We start from the raw sequence: 15777 nt of genomic DNA on the forward strand, positions 1-15777 counted from the left end.
GTTAGATTAAAGTTAGGGTAAGGCATGACCTGGTTATGGTTAATATGGTTTATGCTGTCCAAATGAAGAAAGGGCAAAGCTAGTCTTTGTGTGTATGTGTGTATGTGTGTGTGTGTGTATTTTAAAATATTTACTGACCATTTTTGATGCTGTAATAAGTGAGTGTTTTTGGTGAGGGTTCAATAAAATCAAATCTGTATCTAAATCTACTACTTTGCAAATATCCCTGCCCTTTAAATTTAATTTAAAATGATACTTTGCCATTCACACCACCAACTAAATAACCAAGTCTGTCTGGTTTAAAACCTCTGTAAGGACAATATCAAGTCTGCACTCAATCATTTAAAGTCAGTTTGAAGAAGAAAATTGAAATGCGTTTGCCTGTATTTAACTTACAGAAGTCTGCTGACGGGCAATAATGACATGCACTGAATGAGATACACATGACGTTTATGAAGGAAGAGGCACATGCAACACAATAAGTTGCAAGCTGAGAGGTCAAACAATGATTCAAAAGAAATGCAGTGTCTGCAGAATAGAAACAAGATAACATACATGGTAAAAGAGATACATATGGAGGCATTGACCCATTAAGTCGTGAAAAGAGAGGTGTCAAAGGTCACTTTATGTATAGGTCAAAAGGATTTCTATACACTGACATCTAATGAATGGTACTGTCTATATGAGTGATAAAGACTAGAGATAAATACATATATCTATGAATCCTTAGTGACAGACAGATTATTCACATATTAATGATGCAAATCTAACAATGACTCAAGACAGTTTACAATTAGAAATGTCATCTTGAAATATTTTCCCCGTAATGATCATCCTAAAAGCTGATCGAAACCAGCTGTAAAAGAAAGCATAAACACATGGATTCAGCATTGAATTTGACCATCCGAGTAACTTGAATGCTTGTACTACATGAAGTGGTATTGTGTAGTTGCTCACAGGATTTAGGTTGACGCACAGAAAGAAAGGCGTCCAACTCATCAGAAAAACCCCCATCACAATAGCCAGAGTTTTAGTCGCCTTTCTCTCCATTTTACTGACAGTTGAACCAGACTTGGTTGTTTTCTGGATGCTGCGTGCCTGTTTCTGTGCCACCATCAAAATCTTTAAGTAGACTGAAGACATTATCAAGGCTGGAATAAAAAATGTAAACATGGCTCCCATGACTGATGACCTCTGTGACTTATTTTGAAATAAAGTACACCTCGTTTGGTTTTGGTTCGGTGACAGTCCGAGACCAACTCCAATGAGAACAGAAACAGTCCAGGACACCAGGATCATGATACGAACAATGCGGCTATTAATTTTAACTCTATAAGTCAGAGGATGACACACTGCATAATATCTGTCAACAGAAATGATGCACAGATTCAAAATGGAGGAATTACACAGTATCACGTCTATGCTGCCTCGTAAAGTACAGAGCAAGTCTTGACCAGACCAGTATGACCTCACAAAGAGCACGACACTGAAAGGCAAAACTAAAAGTCCAACTAGCAGGTCAGCCACAGCCAGAGAGAGCATCAGGTAGTTTGTAGGAGTGTGGAGCTGTTTGAAGTAAACAATGGAGATTATTACAAGTAGGTTTCCAAACATTATGAGAACTGACAAAGAGCCACCAAAAATACATAATAGATATGAAATAGTCACTGCAGTTATGTCGGACACATTTGCTGATTCATTCAACTGAATTTGGTCTGCATTAACATCAGTAGTTTCCATTCATAAATGATCATTAATACTGTACCTTCATTTAGACATACAAGCAGATAAATGACATAAATATACACAGCAGTATCAAGTCTTCTTCATTGAAGCCTATGTTTAACACATCAATCCTGGTTGGTGCCTCTGTGGTGAAAGTAGTCTCTGCTGGTGAGCAGGACTTATTATATATGTCATACTGGCTCATTAACATATTCTGTTCCAGAAAGGTCCCACCAAATCAAACAAAATAGTTTTCAATTAGTTAATGGAAGGATGCAAGATGATTGTGTGAGTCCCTTTTAAACTACTTACTAGTAAAGAAAATATCAAAAAAGCCAGTTATTCATCATGCAATACAGAGGGGAGCGTCTGATTGTCCCCAAAGTTCTTCTGCAGCAGGTCAACAACTTCAAATTCACAGCCAATATCATTAAAAACTATCTTAAGCATAAAGAAGAACATGGAGTCCTGGAAGTGATGGTATGGCCCGTGCCGTGCAGAGCCTTGACCTAGAGAGTCATTGAGAGTGTCTGGGATTATATGAAGACTGAAGGATTTAAAACAGCCTACATTCACATCAAATCTGTGGTTAGTTCTCCAAGATGTTTGGAAGAACCTACCTGCAGAGTTCCTTCAAAACTAGACAAATTGATGCTTTTTTGAAGGCAAAGGGTTGTCTCACTAAGTACTGATTTGATTGAAGATTTCCTTCTGTCTGCTCACTCTGCATTTTGAAAACTGACTAAAGATTAAAGAAAAAAATAGAATTTATATTTGTGAAAGAATTCTTCCTTTACAGCATTTTTTCCACACTGGCCTAAAACCCTTGTGCAGAACTGTACTTTGTGGAGAGTTTTCTTGTTGTGTTTTTATCGTGAAGCACTTTGAGTTGCATTGCTCATGAAAGGTGCTATATAAACATAAGTCTGATTGACAGTCCTTTTGAACACTTTCTTGTCTACTTTTCTATTCCTGTCAAAGTTAACGTGCTAATCTTTGCGATTAATACAGCCGATATAACGTGATAAAATAATTGAACACAGTTAACGCAAGTTTGTGTACTTCTGGTGTGCGCTGACCTCTGACATGAAAAATGGGAATGATCCGCGCGAAACAGTCACTTGCCTGCAGTCAGCCAGACAGGAGAGAGTGAGATAGCAGCTGAAGATGGACAGATGTGAGGGATTGTTGGGCGGAAGGTTTCATTTTAAGAAGCAGAGCGACGGAACCATCTATTAAACAAAAGTTTTATGCAATAGGACAACTACCTGAAGTTGCAATCCTTTGCCTTGACTGTCAAAAAAACCCAGATGCATGACTGATTGTTGAGAACTGTGCAGAGGAATTCCTCGACATCGCCAGCTAGTGCATAGTAAGTGGCAAACTAACTACTCTAGGCACCGATGATGTTGGTAATATGCTGGTAGCTTGCTCAGGGAATTCCATTCGGACACATACTCTGCGTGGCTGATTGTGCTTTCGTTCTCTCTCTCTGTCTCTCCCTCTCCATCATGACAAATGTGAATGTCTGAGTTTCTAAGGACATTCTCAGGTAGATTTTTTTGTTGTTGTGATGTTATCACATGTTCTTATTGCATACAGGATGGCGGTCATCTATGCTGAGCCTTTATTTTAAGATGACCTGGTTGGCACTTGATAGGCCTGAATCTCTTTGAAATCACATAGTTCTGTCTTTAAAAAGAAAGATACAATTAAACAATGGTGTCTGAAATGCACACTTGCCCTAATTCCTACTTATTCTCTTCAAGTCAACACTTGTATTTTTATATTTTATATATGTCTCATTTTGTATAATTTTCTATTACTTTTTTGAATTTCTCACTTGTCCACCTCTGACCCCTTTTGCTGTTGTAACTAGTGAATTTATCTGGTGAGAGATTAATTAAGTCACATCTGAATCTACTATTTTTGCAGATATCTCTTATATCCCTCATGATAAGAAAAGCAGGGCCCTGGTTGTTTAAAACCACTATAAGAAAGAGAAGGGTTTATCATTCAGTCATTATTTTAAATTCAGTTTGCCTGTGTGTTACCACAGCAAAGTGAAATAACACAACAGGATACATTTTAACATGCTTGTCTGTATTTAAATTACAAATGCAGTGTCTGCAGACGCTCCAATAACCACATGATGTTTATGGAGGCAGAGGCACACTATCAGGGTTACATGAACTGGTCAAGTACATAGTGATTTGTTCACTGTGTTGACAATGAGGAGAACGGACAGGATTTATACATAAATGTACAAGATGAAGAGCAGATACAGTATGCAAAAGATATTTTATTAATCGCTAGAGCAAGACCTGATTAGTTTCATGTCAGGAGGTCGATTATTGATTCAAAGGAACTAAAGAGTTGTAAATGCAGTGTCTGCAGAATCCAAATAAAACAACTTACATAGTAATAACATTACATAAATATATAGAAATATTAGGTGTATAGATCCATGGACCCGTCAGTGTTAAAAGTGTTAAAAACAGAAAACCTCAAGGTCATAGTATGCAGAGGTCAAGAAGTTTTGCAAAAACAGACATGCTTCAACCTAAATACAGAGATCTAAGAAATAATATGTTGATCCTTAGTGCCAGATTTGAATGTTCACGTGTCAATCATGGGAAAGAAATAATGATTCAAGACAGTTTAGAATTAGAAATGTCGTCTTGAAATATTTTCCCAGTAATGATCATCCTAAAAGCTGATCGAAACCAGCTGTAAAAGAAAGCATAAACACATGGATTCAACATTGAGTTTGACCATCCGAGTAACTTGAATGCTTGTAGTACATGAAGTGGTATTGTGTAGTTGCTCACAGGATTTAAGTTGATGCACAGAAAGTAAGGCGTCCAACTCATCAGAAAAACCCCCATCACAATAGCCAGAGTTTTAGTCGCCTTTCTCTCTACTTTACTGACAGTTGAACCAGACTTGGTTGTTTTCTGGATGCTGCGTGCCTGTTTCTGTGCCACCATCAAAATCTTTAAGTAGATTGAAGACATCATCAAGGTTGGAATAAAAAATGTAAAAATAGCACCCATGATGAATGAGCTTTTTTTCTTATTCGGAGATAAAGTACACCTATTGTTCGATTGGTTTTGGTTCTGTGAGAGTCCGAGTCCAACTCCAATCAGAACAGAAACAGTCCAGGACACCAGGATCATGATCCAAACAATGCGGCTATTAATTTTAACTCTATACGTCAGAGGATGACACACTGCATAATATCTGTCAACAGAAATGATGCAAAGATTCAAAATGGAGGAATTACACAGTATCATGTCTATGCTGCCTCGTATAGTACAGAGCAAGTCTTGACCAGACCCGTATGACCTCACAAAGAGCACGACACTGAAAGGCAAAACTAAAAGTCCAACTAGCAGGTCAGCCACAGCCAGAGAGAGCATCAGGAAGTTTGTAGGAGTGTGGAGCTGTTTGAAGTAAACAATGGAGATTATTACAAGTAGGTTTCCAAACATTATGAGAACTGACAAAGAGCCACCAAAAATACAAAATAGATATGAAATAGTCACTGCAGTTATGTCAGACACATTTGCTGATCCATTCAACTGAATTTGGTCTGCATTAACGTCAGTAGTTTCCATTCATAAATTGTCATTAATACTGTACCTTCATTTAGACATGTAAGCAGATAAATGACATAAATATACACAGCAGTATCAAGTCCTCTGCATTGAAGCGTATGTTTAACACAACAATCCCTATAGTCTTTGCTGGTGAGCAGGATGTCCTTATTAAATAGGTTATACTGGCTCATTAGCATATTCTATTCAAGAGAGGTGTGTTTAATGCAGGTAATTATACTAAGTAACTACACCACTACTCACATGCTCCACCTACTTGTATATGCTATAGTTTTCCACCAAAAACAAAGAGAAAAAGCTTACATTTCAAAAAATTAATGGAAGGATACAAGACTATTGTGTGAGTCCCTTTAAACTACTTTGGAAAGAAAATATTCTCCAAAGTTATTCTGCAACTGGTCAGCAACTTCAAACAACAGCTAATATCATTAAGAACTATCTTCAGCATAAAGAACAACATGGAGTCCTGGAACCAATTGTGTCGTTGTCTCACCTAGTTGAGTAGAGAGTGTAATGTGCAGTCGATTTTAGATTTGAATCTCTAAAATCTCATAATTTAACAGAGGAGGTGTATTTAGCGTAAGCGTTGCCGAAAGCCGGCGATCACGAGCCGAATCACAACCCTTTCAGCCAGATTTTCGTTCAGTGACTGTGTCAGACGGAGTCTGTGCTATATGGTCATGCAGGAAGTACTGACCGATTCGGTGAACTGATCTTGTGAAAGCTAAGTCTGCTAGCCAGTCCCCTGTAGCCGGTGCGGATCACATAGGCATAGAGGCATATTGCTTAGCCTAAAAGTCCTGCTCACCACCAACCAGTTCACACATCTAATACTCTGGTGATTGGTGATTTACAGTCAAGTGTTTTCCCGGGGCCAGAGCGGGTGACAGAGTCTTATCTGAAACACATATAGAGTCTTATCCGAAACTGCTGGCTAAGGATAACCATAAATTCAGTAAAGCTACAATTCATTTTGGCAGTAATAACACCCGATTACGCCCATCGGAGGTCACAAAGGTTAATGTTGAGTCTGTGTGTAGGTACGCTAAATCAATGTTGGACACGTGATGACATGTATAGCCACATGTCCTCATTCAGTCGCTGCCTGTCAAGGTGGTGTCCAGAAAACAACAGACGGCGTCCATCACACTTGGAGCAGCTCTCTCTTATCTGGATGTTTAGTGAAGTTTATTAGAAAACCAACACCATGACAATTCAGAGTTGAGACCAGGAGGCAGAGTTGCAGTCCAGCAGGCTTCCACGTGCTTCTTTTTGAGGAGTCACCTACTGAAAAACCCCATAGAGACATGTGTCTGTCCCCCGACCCACTAGATTAAATAAATAAATGAATAAGAGGAGTTAGGCATTCTAAGAATACCACTTTTAAATGTGGACTATTAAATATAAGATCACTCTCTTCAAAATCTGTTTTAATTAATGATCCCATTACTGACAATCGTATTGATTTATTCTGTGTAACTGAAACTTGATTACATGAAAAAGATTATGTTAGTCAAAATGAGTGGACACCCACCACTCATGCTAACGTCCATATTCCCAGAAGCTCAGGCCGAGAAGAAGTATCAGCCATTTAGGTCTTTTTTTTTATTTAATACTAGACTATTAATCAACTCCAAGCCCAAACCTGTATATTTATCTTTTAAAAGCCTTATTCTTAGTCTTTCTCTGAATTCTTATTTGAGATTCAACATGTGAATAAACCAACTCATTGCTTTAGTCACACCCTCTGTGTTGTTTTAACTTGTGGTATCGATATATAAAACTGTGTTCCCCAAAACCCTCTCCTAACTGATCATTATTTACACACATTTAATTGCACAATAACTGCAATGACATAAAGAGAACAGTCGGTGCCTGTCTGATAATAATATGACATTCAAAGAGACAGGATAACCTTTATTTAACTCAGTATATCTGAAGTCACCTGTTGTGATTTTACTCCCTCTCATACCTTGTTGATAGTGCAGCAGCCTCACTGTGTACTACATTACATTATGTTGTCCCTCTGAAAAAGAAAGTGGTGAATCAGATGTGACAAGCACCATGTAGATAAGAAAGAAAACGGCATTCCACTAATCTAGAGAAATTTCATATAGCCTGGAAAGATTGTTTTGTAGCATACAAAAAAGCCCTACAGAGTTGCCTATTATTCTTCTTTAATTGAAGAAAATGAGAATAATCACAGGTATCATTATTAAGTGGATATGTGCCCCAAGCTTTTAAAGTAGCAGTTATTAAACCCCTTCTCAAAAAAGCAACCCTCGACCCAGATGTTTTAGCTAATTATCGACCTACATCCATCTTTCCTTTGCTTCTAAAATTCAGTTTGAAGTTTTTTCCAAACAGGTTTTATTATGTGAAGCACTCTGTGCTACATTTTTATTGTATGAAAAGTACTTCAATTTTATTTATATAGCTCAACAGAAGGGCTTTACAGTAATGTATAGCAAGTGACACCCTCTATCCTTAGACCCTCACATCGAGTTTACAAATAAAGTTTGATTGATTGATTGCCAAATATAAAAGCAGACCATAATGTACTCAAAACACTTATATACACTTTAATTATCTTAATTATTTGATGTCTATGAGCAACACAATCAGGCATAGTAAATATATGTAATATAACTATGCAATTCTGGTTTACATTGTACATATTGAGCTCAAATTGTAAATATCACAATGTACAGTATATTATATTTTTACTTTTCATCAGTATAGCTGACATTTTTCTATACTGTACATTCACAGATGTGAAAATGCATGTTTATTATTTATTACCCTGATTCTTACTGTCTCTCTGGTGAGAGATTAATAAAGTCACATCCAAATCTACTATTTTGGCAGATATCTCTTATATCCCACATGATAAAATAATCTAGGCCCCAAATTTAGAACCACTACAAGAATGATATGGATTTGATCATTCAGACCCTGTGTGTTACCACAGCAAAGTGAAATAATAAAACTTACAACAACAGAAATTCATACATGTAAATGTATTTAACTTACAGTGTCTGCAGGCGGGCAATAACAACATACACTGAATTAGATGCACATGATGTTTGTGGAGGCAGAGACGCAATATCAGGGTAACATGTACTGGTCAAGTACATAGTGATTTGTTCACTGTGTTGACAAAGAGTAGCACAGACACAATATGCATGTAAATGTATAAGCAGATATGGTATGTAAATGATATTGTGTTAATCTCTAAAGCAAGACCTGATCAGGAAGTCAAATAATGATTCAAAAGCATGACAGAGATGCAAATGCAGTGTCTGCAGAATCCAAATGAACCAAACATTCATAGTAAAAGACTTAAATAACATTACATAATTATACATAAATATTCGGTGTATAGATGCATTGACCCATTTGAGTGTTGAAAACAGATGTTTAACATCAAGGCCACATAGTATGTAGAAGTCAAGAGGTTTCTATGTTGCAAAAACAGACGTAAGAGATCTAAGATGTATGTTGGTCCTTAGTGCCAGATTTGATTATTTACGTGTCAATCATGTGAAACTAATAATAATTAGTTTAGAATTAGAGTTTAGAATTAGAAATGTCATCTTTAAGTATCTTCCCTGTAACGATCATCCTAAAAGCTGATCGAAACCAGCTGTAAAAGAAAGCATAAACACACGGATTCAGCATTGAATTTGACCATCCGAGTAACTTGAATGCTTGTAGTACATGAAGTGGTATTGTGTAGTTGCTCACAGGATTTAAGTTGAGACACAGAAAGAAAGGCGTCCAACTCATCAGAAAAACCCCCATCACAATAGCCAGAGTTTTAGTCGCCTTTCTCTCTACTTTACTGACAGTTGAACCAGACTTTGTTGTTTTCTGGATGCTGCGTGCCTGTTTCTGTGCCACCATCAAAATCTTTAAGTAGATTGAAGACATTATCAAGGCTGGAATAAAAAATGTAAACATGGCTCCCATAACTGATGACCTCTGTGACTTTTTTTGAAATAAAGTACACCTCATTTGGTTTTGGTTTGGCGACAGTCCGAGACCAACCCCAATAAGAACAGAAACAGTCCAGGACACCAGGATCATGATCCAAACAACGCGGCTATTAATTCTAACTCTGTAAGTCAGAGGATGACACACTGCATAATATCTGTCAACAGAAATGAAGCACAGATTCAAAATGGAGGAATTACACAGTATCATGTCTATGCTGCCTCGTATAGTGCAGAGCAAGCCTTGACCAGACCAGTATGACCTCACAAAGAGCACGACACTGAAAGGCAAAACTAAAAGTCCAACTAGCAGGTCAGCCACAGCCAGAGAGAGCATCAGGAAGTTTGTAGGAGTGTGGAGCTGTTTGAAGTAAACAATGGAGATTATTACAAGTAGGTTTCCAAACATTATGAGAACTGACAAAGAGCCACTAACAATACATAATAGATAGGAAGTAGTCACTGCAGTTATGTCAGGCACATTTGCTGATCCATTCAACTGAATTTGGTCTGCATTAACGTCAGTAGTTTCCATTCATAAAAGATCATGCATTTAGACGTATAAGCAGATAAATTGACATCATAACACAGCAGTATTAAGTCTTTTGCATTGGGATGTATGTTAAACCCAGTTATATATATATATATGCCTAGTTTGTGAAAGAGTCTCTGTGGGTGAGCAGAATGCCATGATAAGATAGGTAAGGCTGGCTCATTAGCATATTCTCATCAAAATAGTTGTTTAATGCAGGTGAATGTGCCGAGTAACCACACCTCCACTGACATAGCACTTAGTGACGAACAACTTTAATAAAAAAAAGTTTTTTAATCTCCAATCAATCGAAGGATTCAACGTGATTGTGTCCATTCAAACTACTTTGTATTCAGAATGAATGACATTTTGTTCTTTGTTCTGGTTCTTTGTTCAGCAACACACTCACTTTCACTGAGCTACATTATATTGGACCAAAGTAGTTTTTCAGACATCCTAAAAAGTCTTCTAAATTAAAGTTTAAGCTCCCGAACCAAGCAAACCTTCTTCAGGGTTGGTTGTACCCAGGTATTTCTTTTCTTTTTCTTGTTATTCAATAAAATAACTATGTAGCATCTCATACTTGATGATGACTCCACCTGACTGTTCCTGTCAAGCAAGTTTTTCTGGTACTTTAAGTCATTTGCTTATTTGTATCACACTTGGTGTGAATAGAGAGGTGGTGTCAAACTTATTCTCCAAAGTTATTCGTGCTGCTCGTCAATAATAAACATACAGGATTTCAGCATCGTCATTGTCCATCAGGGCATGTTGTTATTTACACCGGATAGGTCTTTAAAGAGGACCCACAAGCAGTAACCGTGGTAACGGGGACAGGTTAACACAAACCCAAATGCATTTTTCCCTCCACCTGTCATGGAGTAGTGCGATATAGGTAAAAATAAGCCTTGTTTCTAGGAGATTGTGTGTGCAAATAGTGGACATTCTAAGGTACAATTTCTTAAATGAAGAACAGGAAGACTCATTTTAAGTATGTTGTCACAAGCAAAGACGTTATGTCATGTAAGACATGTTTAAAAGTCTTTAAATGTTGACCAGTTTTGTCTTGTTTTTGGAACAGTAGTTTTTTAAGTAACATTAAAATCTGAAAGTGGACATAGATTTGCAGACTAATTTTAAGTATTCTAGCCAAGCAAAATTAGCTAATATCATTGGCAGATTCATTTTCCTTAAAAATAGAAATAAAATAAAATAATCTTTGGCTTATTTTAGGGGGTAGTTTTTGCAGAGCCCAGGTTTTGTTTTTTAAAACACCAAAACACCAAAATCCTGCCAGGTAATTGTGACCCTGAACTTCTGACCTTCTTGCGTCCAACAGAAGTTATATTAACACCCCGCATCAAAGGCCATGCAGAAAATCAGCAATTCTACACGACAGTAGTATGAAGTTTTTCAGCCCCTGCTGCCTCATTCAAAAAAATGATTCAAATGATTATTTTGTGACTTTGGTGCCTTAAATCCTTCATTTGAATGTGCAAAATGAAGTTCTCCTGTATCTTCGCAAATAAAAAAATTTCAGATTTTCACTATGGATTTTAGTATGGGAGAGTTAGTGTAGCTGTGTTCGGTCTGGATTCTGAGTACAACACAGCATTAAGACTGCACTTATCAAAGTCTGAAATTATAAACATGTGAATAATGGTGCATCCAAAACCACTGTCTTAGTATCATTGGACCTTAGTGCTGCATTTGACACGTTTGATCACAACATACTGATCGACAGACTGGAAATATGGGTGGATCATCTCTTATCACACCTATGCAGATGACACACAACTTTATATTCCCATGTCATCTCATGAATGGACTCCCTTGCTTTCACTGAGTAAGTGCATTCATCAAATCAATGAGTGGATGTGCCATAACTTTCTCCAGCCCAATGCAGACAATACTAAAGTGATTGTTTTTGGCCCAAAAATGAAAGGTCAAAGGGCAGTGCTCACTTTGACTCCCTGTCATTGAAAGCTAAAGAACATTGCAAGGATCAAGGTTTTTCTGTCCAAATGAGACACAGAAAAACTTGTTCATGCTTTCATTTTGAGTAGACTAAATTATTGCAATCATGTCTTCACAGGTCTTAACAAAAAATCAACCAGGCAGCTGCAGCTGGTCCAGAATGCTGCTGCCAGAGTCCTGCCTAATACCAGGAAATGGGACCACATCGCACCGGTCCTCAGATCACTACACTGGTGTCAAAGGTTAGATTTCAAAATCTTACTCTTGGTCTTCAAAGCACTGAAATGTATTGGACCAAAATACATCCTAGACTATTTAGTTCCCTATGAAGCATCCAGAGCCCTAAGATGATCAAGAACAGGTTTACTCTGTGTTTCCCAGATGCAGAACCAAACAAAGTGAGGCAGCATTCAGTTATTCTGCTCCTCACCTGTGGAATCAGACTGTCAGGCCTGAAAACATTATTTAGTGCAGCTTGTTCTTAAATTTGTATCAATTCATTCTTGTCTTTTAAATGCACTTTTTATTGGCAAATCACATATTTATCTCTCATGATTTTAATGAATATTTTAATTTGAATGTCTTGCTTTTATTACAAGTCATGTAATTTCAATGTCTACCTTTTATTTTGATCACTGTCATTTTAATGTCTTGCTAGGATTTTCTTAATGAATTTGTATGGCTTTGCCTTTCTTTAAACTTCAGTTTCCAGTTGGAAGTGTGATTAACTACAAGAAAAAGCAGGAAACCTGAACTTTCACTTTAAAGTTTCACACTTTCTGTTTTAGACCTTTCATCATATTAACATAGTTTTTAAAGTCCAACCATGTCAATTAGTTTACTGCCTGATGCAATATTATGTAACCTGGCATCACTCCCATTAAAGGTGTGAAGCCTTTGGTCCCTTGGCTTTTCGGCTGGTACACATGAGCTCTCGTTCTACCTATGGTGCTTAGTCTACACAACCTTTCCTATTTGACCCCAGATAATTATGTCATGTTTATTACTGAAATGTGTTACCAGCTAAAACTAAGCAAAAACAGCTGATTAACAGCAATGATGACATGACATGGGGACAGAAAAATTAACTTTGGAAAAGTCAAACTTCTTGTGGGCATTTTTCGTCAGCTGAATTATTATAGTATCACCTACTTTAATAAAGACGTTAAAAATGCCTTTCAGAAATTTCTCATTAACATTATTGTTAATTATTTCAGTTGGATATGGTTCACCTACATAACAGCTGGTGTTGTTGTAGGATTGTGACTGTGCTGTCATTCAGATCATTTTACTTTTTGAAAAGTATACAAAAAGTTCTCACAACATATTCTCACCATGATTTGTGTATACTGTATATTATTCCCCACTTGCCCACTTGGACAGTCTTGTATGAAAAAAAAAACAAAAAAAAACATGACTGGTTGCGATACAATTTAAACACTCGGATGTGTGAGTGTATGCAGTTTATGTAGAAGTCATGAAAGGAAATGTAAGGCAGTGGCTCCGAAAATAATTTGTTTTGGGTTTTATGCAAAGAAAGCTACATTTGCAGCTTTCCCTGTGTCCACTGGTTGGCGCTATGGTTGTTTAACTATGTCACAATATTGACATGAAGGTGTCTTCAGGCTGGGACTCTTTGGGGAAAAAAGTTTGGGAAAACACTTAAGACTTGAGCTACAGCAACTTCCTGTTCAAGAGATGTTGCTACAATCTTTCTTTGACACAAAATAAAATCAATAAGGCTTGTTTCACTATATTTTAGTCTGTTATATTTTGCTCCTGGTGGAGGGAGTTGCGCTTTAATGACACTATTCAGAAAGATTGTCAGAAACCTTTCACCTTTTCCATTTTTATTTTTGAAACATCAAAAACACTACTTTCTGCTACATTCAGACGTGAAACTTGTTTTTAATGCACGCTTCATAGTTTGTTCACAGTCTGATGCAATATTATGTAACCTGGCAACTGCTCCCATTAAAGGTGTGAAGTCTTCGGTCCCTTGGCTGCTCGGATGGTACACATGAACTCCAGTTCTTCCTAAGGTGCTTTGTATACACAACCTCTCCTATTTGGTGCCAGGTAAACATGTCATGTCTATTCCTGAAATGTTTTCAACAAAGTTGCAAGCTGAAGCAAAGCAAAAACAGCAATGATGACGTGACATGGGGGACAGAGAAAACTATGTTGGAAAAGTTACACTTCTGCCAGGCAGTTCCTGACGGTCACTAATTATACATCACATACACAAAGTAAAGTATGTGTATAGGGATGAAACATGTTTTTCAGTCACTTTGGATAAAGTGTGGCTGAAATTGTTACTGACCCATATAAATTGCCGGTTAATGCTATTGCTAATGAGCACACGTCGTTTACTCCTAAAGGGATAGTTGGTGTATGTGTTTATTGTCGCGCAAACACTGTTGCCCAGGTCTTTCAACATCTACAGTCTGCATTTGACATTATTCAAGGTTATGCTGTTTTCAAACAAAAGGATTGAGTTTGTGGACTCACAGATACCTAGGAATCTCAATTGATGTAAATCTCTCCTTTAAGTGCCATATTGAAAACCTTTTAAAGAAGTTGAAACTACAGCTAGGGTTCTTCTTGGAACAAAGAGTATCTTAACTTGAACGCCAGGACGCCATTGTCACTTTTATTGTCACACAGGCAATGCAGTCATAGCCTGCACACCCAGGCCTTTATTACCTTCAACGTTCCTTCAGGACTTACAGAGCAAGGCAAAAAGGCATTTTCTTACTCTTGCCCTTTCAACCTGGAGCACTCTACAACAGAATCGGAAGTTGTCCAGATTGATTCAATTGGGGGGTTTCAAATGATCTTAAAGGGCACTTGAAACATTTCTGGAAACTTGTTCCCCTTGTTAGCATTTTACTCTGCTCTATTTGGCACTTTGATTTTGCTGTATTGATTTTACTGTAGGGTCACACGGTTGGTGCTTTCTGCATGGAGTTTGCATGTTCTCCCCGTGTGTGCCTGGGTTTTCTCCGGGATCTCCGGTTTCCTCCCACAGTCCAAAAACATGCAATATGGCGATTAGGTAAATTGGAGACTCTAAATTGCCCATAGGTGTGGTTGTGAGAGTGGATGGTTGTTTGTCATGTGGCCCTGTGATGGACCGGCGATCTGTCCAGAGTGTGACCCTGCCTATCGCCCTAGGTCAGCTGAGATAGGCACAGTTCCCCCTGTGACCCTCATGTGAAGTATAAAGTGGTAGAAGATGGATGGATGGATTGTCCTGTATTTCTGTCTGTCCGTAACTAATTGTTCTTTCTTATATTGTATGTTAGTCTGAAACAAGTCTCTCTTGATAATGAGAGTGTCTCGTGTCTCAATGAGACTACCTGTATAAATGAAAGTTAAATAAGATTAAATGTGTGATCAAGTCTGTGATATCTAACATTATGTTTAGCACTTTTTCTTGTAGTTTCCCAGCTGTAAAAAGTAAAGTATGTCATTTTCCATCATGGCACACACAGAGTTTTTGATCTACTGCTGCCTCTTCTTTTTGCTAAAAACATGGATTTTCTCTTGCAGTTAACAAACTTACATTTTCTGGACAGAAACTTAAGGAGGCATAAATGTTATTAATTAAGCCTTTGAAAATGACTATCAAATGTGTGGATACATCATAGGGGAGTTGGGTTGGTACCTCATCAAAGGGGGCTGATGATGCATTTGTGGTCTGATTTAATACAAAAAAAAAAAGGGGGGGAGAGAAAGCACTCAGTGACTCAAGTATATTTCCTAAGGCTGCTCAGTGTCTCACAATGTCAATTCACTAACAATGTGTGTGAATATGCAACTGACAGAAATAAAATACATATTACACATATTAACACAAATCCATTTCATACAATATAATCCAACACAATCACTAACCAAAATAAAAAAGTAATAAATTAAGGCC

General features: G+C 37.5%; 3 protein-coding genes across 3 annotated transcripts; all 3 read right to left on the minus strand.

Moving 5' to 3' along the window:
* Nucleotides 1-777: 777 nt before the first annotated feature.
* LOC131444021 (trace amine-associated receptor 1-like) lies at nt 778-3235 on the minus strand. The gene is made up of 3 exons (XM_058614134.1): nt 3184-3235; nt 1440-1622; nt 778-1367 (listed from the first exon to the last, which is right to left on the minus strand). The coding sequence occupies exons 1-3, from the start codon at nt 3233-3235 to the stop codon at nt 778-780; spliced, it is 825 nt and encodes a 274-aa protein (XP_058470117.1).
* Nucleotides 3236-4119: 884 nt separating this feature from the next.
* On the minus strand, nt 4120-5345 carry LOC131444022 (trace amine-associated receptor 4-like). Its single transcript, XM_058614135.1, has one exon. It carries the CDS (start codon nt 5343-5345, stop codon nt 4377-4379), a length of 969 nt encoding a protein of 322 aa, XP_058470118.1. The 3' UTR covers nt 4120-4376.
* A 3570-nt stretch (nt 5346-8915) lies between these two features.
* On the minus strand, nt 8916-9875 carry LOC131444023 (trace amine-associated receptor 4-like). The gene has a single exon (XM_058614136.1). The coding sequence runs from the start codon at nt 9873-9875 to the stop codon at nt 8916-8918; it is 960 nt and encodes a 319-aa protein (XP_058470119.1).
* Between the last annotated feature and the right edge of the window lie 5902 nt (nt 9876-15777).

The sequence above is a fragment of the Solea solea genome, chromosome 17 (genome assembly GCF_958295425.1).
Source record: "Solea solea chromosome 17, fSolSol10.1, whole genome shotgun sequence".
Taxonomy (NCBI): Eukaryota; Metazoa; Chordata; class Actinopteri; order Pleuronectiformes; family Soleidae; genus Solea; species Solea solea.